The sequence below is a fragment of the Nematolebias whitei genome, chromosome 9 (assembly GCF_014905685.2).
Source record: "Nematolebias whitei isolate Nwh7 chromosome 9, NemWhi1, whole genome shotgun sequence".
NCBI classification, from domain to species: domain Eukaryota; kingdom Metazoa; phylum Chordata; class Actinopteri; order Cyprinodontiformes; family Rivulidae; genus Nematolebias; species Nematolebias whitei.
The window spans coordinates 8,624,213-8,637,894 of NC_056506.1; the positions used below are offsets into that span (position 1 = coordinate 8,624,213).

At 44.0% G+C, this 13,682-nt stretch overlaps 1 protein-coding gene across 1 annotated transcript in view; it reads left to right on the forward strand.

Annotated features, from left to right (window-relative positions):
• LOC119414867 (unconventional myosin-VIIa) overlaps window positions 1–13,682 on the forward strand; it is a 246,919-nt gene that overhangs the window by 154,737 nt on the left and 78,500 nt on the right. The window contains exons 37-40 of the mRNA XM_037681988.1: window positions 2,817–2,926; window positions 10,496–10,647; window positions 13,007–13,160; window positions 13,247–13,402. Of these exons, the coding sequence (XP_037537916.1) occupies window positions 2,817–2,926; window positions 10,496–10,647; window positions 13,007–13,160; window positions 13,247–13,402 (572 nt within the window). The remainder of the gene's footprint in view (window positions 1–2,816; window positions 2,927–10,495; window positions 10,648–13,006; window positions 13,161–13,246; window positions 13,403–13,682) is intronic.

Sequence of the window (13,682 nt, forward strand, 5' to 3'; positions counted from 1 at the left end):
CACGCTGCATTGAAGCAGTCATTCATGCAAAAGGATTCCCGACCAAGTATTGAGTGCATAACTGAACATGATTATTTGAAGGTTGGCGTTTTTTTGTATTAAAAACACTTGTCTTTCATTGGTGGGATGAAATATGCTAATTTTTTGGGACAGGCATTTTGGGTTTTCATGAGCTGTATGCCATAATCATCAGTATTAAAACAATTAAAGACCTGAAATATTTCAGTTAGTGTGCAATGAATCTGAAATATATGAAAGTTTCATTTTTATCATTACAATATGGAAAATAAAGACCTTTATCACAATATGCTAATTTTTTGAGAAGGACCTGTATGCTGTTCAGTGTCAGGAGGACTGTGATCAGTCTTTTTTCATTCAACCTTTATTTATACAGGTTAATCCCATTGAGCCTCTGGGACTCATTTACAAAAGAGACCTGAAAGTCTTACATCAGGGAAACTAAACAGCCACTGGCCAAAAGGATGGCCTAGCACAGAAGAGCAACATAATCAGACCAGGAATCTGCGGTCTAGACTCATCTCCAGGTCAGCGGTCACTCTTTCAGGGATGAAGATGTTCACATCCTGGATAGAGAGGAATGTTGTTTGGAGAGAGGAGTGAAGGATACCATCTTTGTGAAAATAACCCGTCCATCACTAAACAGGGGCGGAGGCCTCCGTGTTCAACTGTCCCCCTCTTACAATGCTGTTATTTCTAGTATCACTCAGCTCTTTGTGAATAGCAAGCAGCCACCAGAGCACTAATGATCAATTGTTAGGCTGACCGTCCTTATTGATCATGTGAACAACTAGTTCTGGATGTCAACAACAAACTGGTTGATCTACTATGAGAAGGTGCTATTTATAAGACTGAGTTTATTACAGCTCCCCAGCCTGATCAAGTCTTTTGGATAAAAGACGAAATGTTTCAACATTTTTGGGGACTGCCATGCAAATGAATGGCAGACACCTATCATTATTCACCTCTACATGTCTACATTTCTATCTCAGTTAATGTGGCCTGAACCACAATGTCTACCCCCACAAAAGTTATATCAAAACGATTGGCATTTCGAGTTAACATGGCGATGTAATTTGTGAACAAATATTTCACTAACTCCAGGAACTAGTTGGTGACTGCCCTCTTATTATTCTACACCCGATAAGCGTATCTTTTTCATCTTTAATGTGGCCCGAATCGCAACATGGACCCCCACAAAAGTTATATCAAAACGACCGGCCCGGCTCTGAGATGTGTGCTATTACTTTTATTGGCAATTGGAGTTACCATGGTAACGTATTTTGCTAACAAAGATGCCAAATTTCTCATAGGAAATGAATGGGAGACAACTTTTCAAAGAAAATGAGTAACGTCGGGAGTCATTTTGGTGCAACATGCAAGGCAGTGCATTAAGCAAGGCAATTCAAGTAATGCAGTTAATTACCCTGACAGTCCTAAGGTAGCTAATTAGCCTAAGGTAGCTAATTAGTCTGCATTGCCATTGAAAATTAAGCTGCCATTTTGATTCAAGATGGCTGCCATAACTATCTCAGCATACATAAAATTGACTATAAGTAAGTAATTCTTTGAGATATTGAGCTACAAAACAGAAACTCATTGTTGAATTTGTTTGAAACCCACAGAAAGTAATCATCAGATATATCTCTAGAGGTGATTGTTTGGAGCCATTTTGATTCAAGATGGCTGCCATAGCTACCTCAGCATACATAAAATTGACTGTAACTCGGTCATTCTTTGAGATATTGAGCTGAAATTAAGTATGGTTGTAGCTGAGAGCGAGTTGTAATACATCCCTAATGAAAATCAAATATCCAAGATAGCCATCTTAGCTAAAAGTGAAAAAATATGATAACTTGACCTTTAAGAGATATTGAGCTGATATTTGGCTTATTGGTAGCTGAGAATGATCCCTAAAAGATTCTGATTGAAAATCAAAAATCCAAGATGGCCGACGAAGCAAAAACAGAAAAATATTGTAAATTGGTCAGTTTTAGTGATATTGACCTGAAACTTGGTGTGGTGAGAGCTGAGAATGTTTCCTATCAAATGCTCTATCAAAATCAAAAATCCAAGATGGCCACCAATGCTACTTTTAAATGTCTTTAACTTGGCCATTTTTACACATATAGAGCTGAAATTTGGTGAGGTTGTAGCTGAGAACGTTTCCAATCACGTACTGAATCCAAATCAAAAATCCAAGATGGCCACCTTAGCTAAAAGAGTAAAAATACCATAACTCTGCCATTTTTAGAGCAATTCAGCTGAAATTTGATATAATGGTAGCTGAGGGCGAACCCAAACACTTTTCCTATCAAATCAATAATTTAAATCGACAGCAGCCTGGCAGTCCCCGTCAAAGTTTCTCCAGTAACTTTCTAGTTTTTTTTTTTTTTTTTTTTATCCATCCATCCAGAGGACCTGGCTTAACTTTGTTAGATTTTTCTACCTTGATTATTGAACAACATCAGGACATTTGGGAGACTGATAAATCAAACAGGAAACAACCACTGAGAGTTACTGATGATAAAGGTGGTTCAGTGGATTTGTTTAAGAAATAACGGTGGAATCAATTGATTTTTGTTCATTTAATGTTCAGTTGGATCATTTTAGAACCTGATTTTGTCCTGATACAGAGAACCCCAGAACTGGAAAGCTTGGACTGACATTTTTCCCCATGATTCTTAAGAGTGCAGAGCTCCCTAAAGGCTTCTGATATGAGCAAACATAAACCTGCTACACTTTCAGCTTTCAGTACCACATGCTGGGTTTAACCAAGATGTTTGTCTCACCCACAGGATCAGCTCAGCCCCAAGCAGAGGAAAACCTCAGTCACAACCAACAATCCTCAGGGAGGAGAAACAGTGGCTCCCATTTCTCTGAAAGAGTTTGCACTTGAGAATTTCAGGTAATAAAGCGTTGGTTACATATTGTAACCCCAGATTCTATGAGTGTAAGCGTAGCCCTTTAAAAGCTGTCGCTATTGGGTTTACCTGTGCACAGCGCGCTGAACACTGAAAACTTCTAGTCCACGTCCACCTGCTGTATGGGCTCCAACCAGACCATTATAAATTGCATCTGGACCGGAGATTGACTCCCAAAGGCATACTCTTTTCTTCAGCCATTTGAGAGCCAGTGAGGCCCAATTTTTAAAGGGCTACGCTTACACTCATAGAATCTGGGGTTACAATATGTAACCAACTTTCTATTTTGTGTAAGCTTTGCCCTTTAAAAGCTGTCGCTATTGGGTTTAAGGGTGGAGCAGGATATGGTCCATGCCTCACTGGGTCTGTCCGAGAACCATAAAAAACACCCTGACATCTGCCTAAAACCTCATTCTTTATTCAAGCGTATTACGCACCATTGATCCATGTACCTGATGCGTACTGAATTACAGGCGTGCAGACTCTGTGCCTGATCTTAACTGAAGGAATGTTTATTCATATCAGAAAAAAGAGGAATAAAAAAAAGAAAAATTTCCAATGAGGAAGAAGGAATTTTCCTGTTTGAACGAGTAATCGTAGAAAAAATGCCCAGTAATAATGACAGAGCAGGGCTGTATTGTTTCATTGTTTGTTGTTTTTTTATTTTTTTTTATATATAGTTATGTGATTGTGAAAAATCACTCTGCCATAACTCTGAGAACGAAATGTGTCAGCGAAGGGCTGGAGACATTTCGTGAATAAAAATGGATGAAGGAGGTCGGTGATGACCATGAAGCCGCAAAGCAGATGTCCTGTACAGATACCCCTCTGTGCAGAGCTGTGGGAATAGAAATCCCTCTGGTGGAATGAGCCCTGAGTCCTTCAGGCGGTTGAAAACTGGAAGAACTATAAGCTTGCGATATAGTTTCACATAACCAATGTGACAGACGCTGGGAAGATAAAGGCTGACCCTGTGATTGTTTCCTGAAATGTACGAACAATAGATCGGATTTACGCATCACGGCTGTGCTTGTCACATAACTCCTGAGCGCGCGTACTGGACAGAGCAGGTGAAATTGTTCCTCCTCCATAGTTTTATGGAGAGGAGGACAGAACCCATCCAGCGTAATGACTGGACCTGAACAAACTTGTTATGCTTTTTGGTATAAAAACAGGATTTGATCTGCTGAGCTCCCATCTCCTTGAATTCTGAGACAAGAAGGAGCGACGGACAGACCTGACAAGTCGCTCACTCTTTTAGCTGATGTCAGAGCTAATAACAAGGCTGTTTTGAGTGATAGATACTTCAAAGGTATCTGGTCCAAGGGCTCAAACAGATCTTTAGTTAGTACACTGAGAACGAACACTAAATCCCACTGTAGTGTCAGGGCACGCGTCACTGGCCTGAGCCAGTGTGCACCTTTCAGAAACCATTTTGTTAAAGGGTGATTGAAAACTGTTCTATTGTTGAAACCTTCATGACAGGAAGAAATTGCTGCAGCATAAATTTTAATTGTGCTGAAAGCTAAATTTCTGTCCAACAACAGCTTCAGGTAGAATAAAATGCAGCCAAGGGGACATGAAGTTGGGTCCACCTCCTTTTCTAGGCACGATCGCTGAAAAGCAGCCCATTTAGAAACATAAACAGCCGTAGTGGATTTAGCGCATGTTCCCCGGATGGCACATATTACGTCTTTAGAAAAAACGCATTTTTCTAAGCATTCTTGTTCAGCGGCCAGACCCAAAGGGGCTGACCTATTATAGGGGGGCTCCTGATTGCTCCTTCTGCCTGCAAGAGTGCATCCTCTCTCCATGGCAACTTCCACGGTTGACCCATCAGCTGTTGCAGAACCAGGAACCACGAGGCGTTCATGCGCTCTGGGGCAATCAGAATCATTTTCATATTCTCCTCTCTCACCCTCTCCAACAATGCTGCTATCAGGAGAACTGGAGGGAAGGCATAAATCAGCATCTTTGGCCACGGTTTGTGTGCAAATGCGTTCACTCCCAGTGGCGGAGCATCCCGTGGATTTAGGGAGAAGAACGGGGCGCACTGAGTGTTCTCCCGAGTGGCCATCAGGTCCACCTCCACTCTCCCAAACCTTCATCCAGATTTGCAAGATTAGATCTGGATGAAGAGACCAATCCCTGTCCAGAGGGCCTCCTCCCGACATAATATCTGCTCCTCTGTTTAGAACACCTGGGATGTAAACTGCTCTGATAGAACGTAAGTGTGCGCGCCCATCATAGCAGTTTCCTGGCTGCGTTCAGCAGTTGAGCTGAATGCACACCCCCTTGGCAATTTATGTACGCCGCTGCTGTTCTGTTGTCTGTGTGGATCATCACGTGATGACCCTGAACCAGTGGGGCAAAATGTCTGATCACTTTCCCAACTGTAAGCAGTTCCAAACATTTATGTGACAAGACATACCTCCTATCGTTTGTGACAGACAGGTCCCTCCCCAGCTGGAGAGGGACGCGTTTGTGAACACCGACATGAATGATGTCACTTTGCCCAGGGGAACTCCCTCTTACAGGTTCAGGGAATTTCCCCAGTGGTTCTGACAAGATATGGGTTTTGGATCAGCAACAACAACAACAAGTCCAAGAGCAGTTTAACAATTTTATTGTGAACAGGAAAACCTCTGGTGGAGGTCTGGGTCCAATCTGTCAAGACAGAAGAGTTAGTGGCTTTGACTAAGTTCTGGACGTGCAAGTGAATGTTGGTGTCTGCACTAACCTTCTGTCTTGATGTTGCAGCAGAGTCTGTAGTCACACTGCAGTCAGTGTTGTCCCTCCAGTAGAGCAGGTTGCTGCAGTGGAGCAGATTAAAGGACTTGAGGTCCAGAATAGGAAAATCCAGAATCGTGGTCTGTGAGTTGTTGTAGGGGTCAAAAACCATAGAAGAAGAGAAGCGAGAACAGGGCCGAGTCATGATCCAAAAGACGTGGTCAAAAGGGGATGGCACAGAGTCAGAAACCATGGGCAGATAGGCAGACAAAATCCAAGAGGGTTCAGGCAAGGCGAGGAGTCAAAAACAGGCAAGGAGTCATGGCAAGAGACAAGATCAGGTATGCTGGATTTCTACTGCTTGAAAGGTTCGAGAATCTGGCACCGACTGAGTGAATGCAGGGAGCTTAAGTAGGGTGGCGAACAGGTGTAGAGCATGAGCTTGATTGCTGGGTGAGAGTGAGTGACAGGAACAGGCAGAGCTTGGCAGGAAAAAAACACAAACATGACAGGCTGTGAGGGGCAAAAGCATGACAGGTTCAGATCCGCTCCCGCAGATGGGAAAACGGTGATCAGGTGCCATTTGTGATATACAGGGTCGACTTTCAGTCGATTGAACCATCTTTGCAGGCGGCACATAAACAATAACCCCAGCGGCACCACAATGTGAGTAGAGATGCACCAATCCGATACAATATCGGTATCGGTCCCAATTTCAAAAAAACTTCTGGATCGGGTGTCGTGACAATGTGACCGATCCACGACTGGACAGATCTATTCACTCTAATTCTATGCTTTGTGCTCTGAGTGATGTCACGCGCTACTGAACTCACCGCACAGATTGATTTCAAAATAGAGCGAGCAAAAGGATCAGCCATCTGGAACTATTTCACACTACCTCAGCCAACACATTCGACAGCTACATGCAATATGTGCAATACATGCACAGCGATGGTTCCAGGGGGTGTCACTAAAACTTCCAGTCATAACACTACCAACTTAATCAAGCATCTCCAGAGATTTCACCCTAAAGATCAGGCTGAGTTTGTTGAATGGAATTCAGCACTGTTTTTCTGTATTAGATATGTATCGGATCTGTATTGGCCAGTACTAAACAGCAGATATCGGTATCGGAAGTGGAAAAAGTGGATTGGTGCATCCCTAAATGTGAGCTGCTGACATCATTCCTAGCAGTCTCATGACTGTCAGCACTGTTACTGTTCTGAGGGGCCGGACGAACTGAAGCAATGACGTCAGGGATTCCTTCCTCTATTGTGACAGGGCAGTTGTCATGTTTATTGAATTTAGATTCACTCTCAGGAATGTAATTCGCTGAGACAGAAAAATAGAGCTCTTCTCCCAATTTATCGTGAATCCCAGATGAGCCAGGTGATTCACTAAAACAACTGTTTGTGTCTCTGCCTCTTTTCTGGACCGAGATAACAGCAGGAGGTTGTCCAGATAAAACAGGATTTTTATCCCTCTCGTTCGAAGTGGCAGGAGAGCTGCCTCCATACATTTTGAGAACGTGCGTGGGGCGAGCGCATATCCAAACGGCAGACGGTTGTACTGAAAACAGGCCACCTGGAAGGAAAAACGGAGGAATTTCCTGTGTTTGTTTATTATCAGAATTTGGAAGAATGCATCCTTCAGATCTATGAACACAAATCAGTCCCCTCGTGTCATATATTCGAGAACACGTTTCACCGTCAGCATGTGGAAAGGTCGTTCTATGATGAATTTGTTGAAGGCAGACAGATCCAGAATTGGTCTGAGGCCTACCGACTTCTTCGAAACCAGGAAGTACCGAGAGAAAAAAATGGCTTCCTCCTCTCCCCTGAGGGAACTCTGGCAATCACGCCTTTTTCCAGAAGCTCCATCAACTCTGATTGGAGGATTATGCCCTGTTCTAGAGATGTTAGCTGGGTTTCTAACACTCCGTTGAATTTTGGGGGTGTTCTCACAAACTGCAGAGTGTAACCCTTGTGAATTAAGCGATACAACCATTTGCTCAAGTTGCATGTTTCCTGCCATGCCGCGCTACACTCCAAAAGTGGGAGCATGTGGATGTTTTGACTCTTAAGGGAGACAAAACATTATTAACATTTAGGAACTTTTGTGTGAAATCTTTTTATCTGTCCCTGCTGTTGCACTTGAATTTCCCATCTGTGGGACAATAAAGGCTGTTTCTTTTCTATTCTATTCTATTCTATTCTATTCTATTCTATTCTATTCTATTCTATGTTTTCTACCTGAGTGTGTGGGGACAGAAAGGTTCCTATGTTCTTTGGGCATTAACTTTTTGTTAAACATCTTACCACTCTGTGTTTTCTGACAGCTGCCCTCAGCGCTCACTTCCTCTGACAGGTGAGGAGGTGGGGCTGGTGGGTGGGTGGAGGAGTCTCCTAGCGCAACCGCTCCATCTTCTGTTTGTGTGTCATTAGACCAAAAGTGCTTTTCTTTTTGTTTACCTTTGAACGGTTGCCTTAGGCGGGCAGCACGGTGGCGCAACTGGTAGAGCTGCTGCCTCTCATCGAGCAGGTCCTTGGTTCAAACCCAGGTCCAGGGGCCTTTCTGGGTGGAGTTTGCGTGTTCTCTCCGTGCATGCGTGGGTTTTCTCCGGGTACTCCGGTTTCCTCCCACAGTCCAAAAACATGCATGTTAGGCTGATTGGTAACTCTAAATTGTCCCTAGGTGTGAGTGAGAGAGTGAATGGTTGTTTGTCTCGTTTGTCTCTATGTGGCCCTGTGATGGACTTGCGACCCGTCCAGGGTGTACCCCGCCCCTCGCACAATGATTGCTGGTAATGGGCACCAGCGACCCCCGTGACCCAAAATGGAATAAGCGGGTAAAGAAAATGGATGGATGGATGGATGGATGGATAGATGGATGGTTGCCTTAGGCTAACCTTTTCATTAATTGTGGAGGATGTGCTGACAAAAAAAAATGAAGAGATAAATTCAGCCTGTCTGAATGAAAAACTCCGCTTTTTGAGAAAGATTTTTTATTTTTCACTTTAAAAACCCTGCTCATCTCTCCCCCCCCCCCCCCCCCCAAACCGTCATTTTTTTGTACTGCCTCCTTCGTGTGTCCTACATCTGATTCGACCACGGTCATTCTGTTGCCAGCCTCTGCCTCAGATATCCCAGATCTTTGTTGCATCTTGGACGTTTTTCCGCTGGGGAAGGATGGTAGGGGGCCCCCAGAAAAAGTTGCAGTGGCCGTGGAGCGTCTCTGCTGCTGGCGCTGGAACCTGCGCTGTTCCCTCCAGCGGCCAGGTGTCCAAGCAGGGCGGGAATCTGCTCAGGGTAGGGTCGTGTGTCTCAGCACTTGTTCCAGGGCGTCGGATGAGGACTGCAGCTGGTTCAGGACCGACTGAAAATGAGGTCCAAAGAAGCCATCTGGGGACACAGGACCTTCCAGGACTTCTTTTTTAACGTCCTCTGGGATGGACAGGGACAGTTTCAACCACATCTGTCTCTGCAGCAACGTTGCCCAAGACGAGATGCGGGCAGAGCATGCTGCAAGCACCACACACAGGTTGGTGATCGTGTCTGCAGCCGTGCCGATCTGGTCCAGATCTGCAGAGAACGGGTTTGGTTCCTTCACCTCTTTAACTATGCTAAGGGCTAGCATAGCAATGTTGTTGGTTGCTGCCTCCACCTGCAATGAGCACTGAGGAATTCTGTCTGTCAGCTTCGCGGTGAGCTGGTCACTAGAGGATGACGGGATGATACATTGGCCGACGTATTACGCTGCTCTTACCCCGAAAACAGCTGACAAACTGGGTTCTAGGGGGAGTGACGGTGGGAAAGCCCTGGTCCGTAAGCCCTGGTCCGTAAGCTCTTTGTCTTTGGTGATGGCCGCGTAGAAGGCAACCGGAGTCCTCAACTTAAAGGGATCGTTGGCTGAACCCAGGAGGAGGGCGGACACTGCCGAGAAGCAGGGCCAGACCGGGTCCCGGTGTCCAATGTGCTGGGCGGCAAACCTTCCTGCCAAAATGATCGATGTGGCCAGGGCCGCCGGTTCGAGCACTTCTAGGTCGCAGGCTCTCGCCAACCTCCCAATTATCTGTGGAAGCTCATGAAGCAGTGTGGTGGTCGATCCCTGGGCGCTCAGGGAGGCGACCATTGAAGGCAACACCAGCTCCAAACCTCCTGTAAGGCAGGATGGAGTACAGCTGCTATCTGTTTCAGTGTCAGAGGGGGATGTGTTCCCAAACTCCGTGTCCAGGGAGTTCAACAATTCCTCGAGCGAACAGTCCCCCCTCAGTTGAAACTCATCCTCCTTAGAGGAAAAGAGCCTAAAAAGTTTACAGGCTGGACAGGAAAATAGCACATCCAAAGCTTGCAGAGCGTGGTCAACTCCCAGGCAGCTTTCACACACGACGTGCAGGTCCGTCAATAGGATGTAGCCTGTCTGGCATGCGGGACACAGAGGGATGGTCTTGCAATTTCTTAATGGAAGTCATCTTTCTTCTTCTCTTTTCTTTTCTATTATTCTTTCTTAGAAGTAGTGTTCTTAGTGTGGTTGAAGAAAAATGGGAGGGAGTCGATCTCCTGTCCAGATGCAATTTATAACAGACCGGGTGGGGCCCACACAGCAGGTGGGCATGGACTAGAATTTTTTAGTGTTCGGCACACTGTGTGCGAGTAAACCCAGCAGCGACAGCTTTTAAAGGGCGTAACTTACATGAAATAGAACTGCTTTTGAATGTTTTACAGCAAATTAGTCATTTTAAGCATTTTTGACTATAAATAAGTCATTATTTGAGATATTTCGCTACAAAACAGAAACTTGCCTTTTGCCTTTGTGTCTCATAGACAAGGTCATAAAGAAGGTCGTCATGGTGCGTCCAAAGGGGTCAACAGAGAGAAGCTGTGGGCTTTTTCAAGAGAGCCTCTCAAACAGCCGCTCATGAAAACGTTGGTTGGTAAATCTGAGCTCGGTAGCTTGGCCTGCAATTCTTTCACTGATATCCTTTGGGGAAAAAGACACTGCCTTTTTAACGTGTGTAATTTTGTTGTTTCTCTCAGAAATGTTTGTTAAACTTAAGGAGTAATAAAATCATGTTTTCTGTCCCCTGCAAAGAGGGGAAATTGGAAATAGCTTCCACCCATGAATGTTGTGAGCGCAATAACTTGAAAAATAAGTCAGGTACCAACTTCCATTTTGGTGAGTGGCTGCATCTAGGCAGAAGAAAGGTCACTTTTGAAAATTGGATCACCACATTAAAATCCAAGATGGCCACCACCATATATACTACAAACCGGATTCCAAAAAAGTTGGGACACTAAACAAATTGTGAATAAAAACTGAATGCAATGATGTGGAGATGACAAATGTCATTATTTTATTCGTGATATAACAGATGACAGATCAAAAGTTTAATCTGAGTAAATGTAACATTTTAAAGGAAAAATATGTTGATTCAAAATTTCACAGTGTCAACAAATCCCAAAAAAGTTGGGACAAGTAGCAATAAGTGGCTGGAAAAAGGAAATGGAGCATATAACGAACAGCTGGAAGACCAATTAACACTAATTAGGTCAGTTGACAACATGCTTGGGTATAAAAAGAGCTTCTCAGAGTGTCGGTGTCTCTCAGAAGCCAAGATGGTAAGAGGATCACCAATTCCACCATTGTTGCGCAGAAAGATAGTGCAGCAATACCAGAATGGTGTTACCCAGCGTAAAATAGCAAAGACTTTTAAGTTATCATCATCAACCATGCATAACATCATCAAAAGATTCAGAGAATCTGGAACAATCGCTGTGCGTAAGGGTCAAGGCCGTAAAACTGTACTGGATGCTCGTGATCTCTGGGCCCTTAAATATCACTGCACCTCAAACAGGAATGCCACTGTCAAGAAAATAACAGAATGGGCTCAGGAATACTTCCAGAAAGCATTGTCAGTGAACATAATCCACCGTGCCATCCGCCGTTGCCAGCTGAAACTCTACAGTGCAAAGAGGAAGCCATTTCTAAGCAAGCTCCACAAGCTCAGACGTTTGCACTGGGCCAGGGGTCATTTAAAATGGAGTGTGGCAAAATGGAAGACTGTTCTGTGGTCAGATGAGTCACGATTTGAAGTTCTTTTTGGAACACTGGGACGCCATGTCATCCGGACCAGAGAGGACAAGGATAGCCCAAGTTGTTATCAACGCTCCGTTCAGAAGCCTGCATCACTGATGGTATGGGGTTGCATGAGCGCTTGTGGCATGGGCAGCTTGCATGTCTGGAAAGGCACCATTAATGTAGAGAACTATATTCAGGTTCTAGAACAACATATGCTCCCATCTAGACGTCATCTCTTTCAGGGAAGACCCTACATTTTTCAACACGAAAATGCCAGACCACATTCTGCAGCAATCACAACATCATGGCTACGTAGGAGAAGGATCCGGGTTCTTAAATGGCCAGCCTGCAGTCCAGATCTTTCACCTATAGAGAACATTTGGCGCATCATAAAGAGGAAGGTGCGACAAAGAAGGCCCAAGACGATTGAACAGTTAGAGGCCTGTATTAGACATGAATGGGAGAGCATTCCTATTTCTAAACTTGAGAAACTGGTCTCCTCTGTCCCCAGACATCTGTTGAGTGTTGTAAGAAGAAGGGGGGATGCCACATAGTGTTAAAAATGGACTTGTCCCAACTTTTTTGGGATTTGTTGATGCCATGAAATTTGGAAACAACAGATTTTTCCCTTAAAATGATACATTCTCTCAATTTAAACTTTTGATCTGTGATTTGTGTTCTATTCTGAATAAAATATTAGATGTTGGCACCTCCACATCATTGCATTCAGTTTTTATTCACAATTTGTTTGGTGTCCCAACTTTTTTGGAATCCGGTTTGTATATATATAAACTGCCCCCCAATTATTTGAGGAAACTATGCTTTCTAATTTTCATATTGATTAAATGCATAATTTCTTCAAATGGCAGAAGATTAATTTATGGGGGGCCAAGACCACCATCAGCCACCCCCTAGCTCCTCTATTGCAACTGATGGTGGATAAATTGGCTCCCTCAGCACCTCCAGGATCTGTCACTTTGTGCTGCCTCTGACCAAAAAAACCCCTCCCTCCATTATTTCCAGTGTAATGCCTCCCCACTTGAATATCTTGCACCAAAAGCATTTAGGTTTACTTCATTCTTTATTCAGTTCAAGTTTAGAAAAACACTCATGTTCAAAATTACAAACATTCACTCTTTAAATCCCTCAACAACGTGGGATATCGGAGTATTGTTGGTTTATAGTGTTAATCATTGTGTTGCTGTTGCAGCTGGATTTTAATACACTTTCTATGAGTCCTTGACCCTGACGTGCACCTATCTTGAAGTACATGGGGGACTACCCCATCAAACAGGCTCGCAGTGCAATCGAGCTGACAGACCAGATCTTTGGTCCGGCCATGCAGCATGAAGCCCTGCAGGATGAAATCTACTGCCAGATTATGAGACAGATGACCAGTAATAGCAGCAGGTGCTCCTACATTTGTGGTACATGTATTGTATTTAAAAAATAAAACTGTAGCTGACACGCTGATTCTCTTCATCTGGCCCCCTCAGGTTGAGTATAGAGCGTGGATGGCAGCTGATATGGCTGTGCTCTGGCTTGTTCCCACCCAGTCCCAATCTGAAAAGTCATGCAGAAGACTTCCTGGAGTCCCGGCCCAGAGACCCGCTGGCTGCCGGCTGCCTGCAGAGGCTGCACATCATTTGCAGGTGAGGTCAAGTAATAATGTATTTTCCATTTTATTTTACTGGCTCTTAGTGGACCCCATGATTGATATAATGGCCTAGATTTACAGTGTATTGTACATGCTGGTGTTGGATTTAATATTTTATACATTTTTATAATTCCTATCAAGCACTCAAATGTCATGTCACATAAAGGGTGTGCGTGTTTTTCTTCCAAGCTTGAACTATGTTTATAGAAAATGTTTGCTAATTCTAACTAGTTGACCTTTAAATATAATCTCATAGTAGCAAAGGATAATTTTAC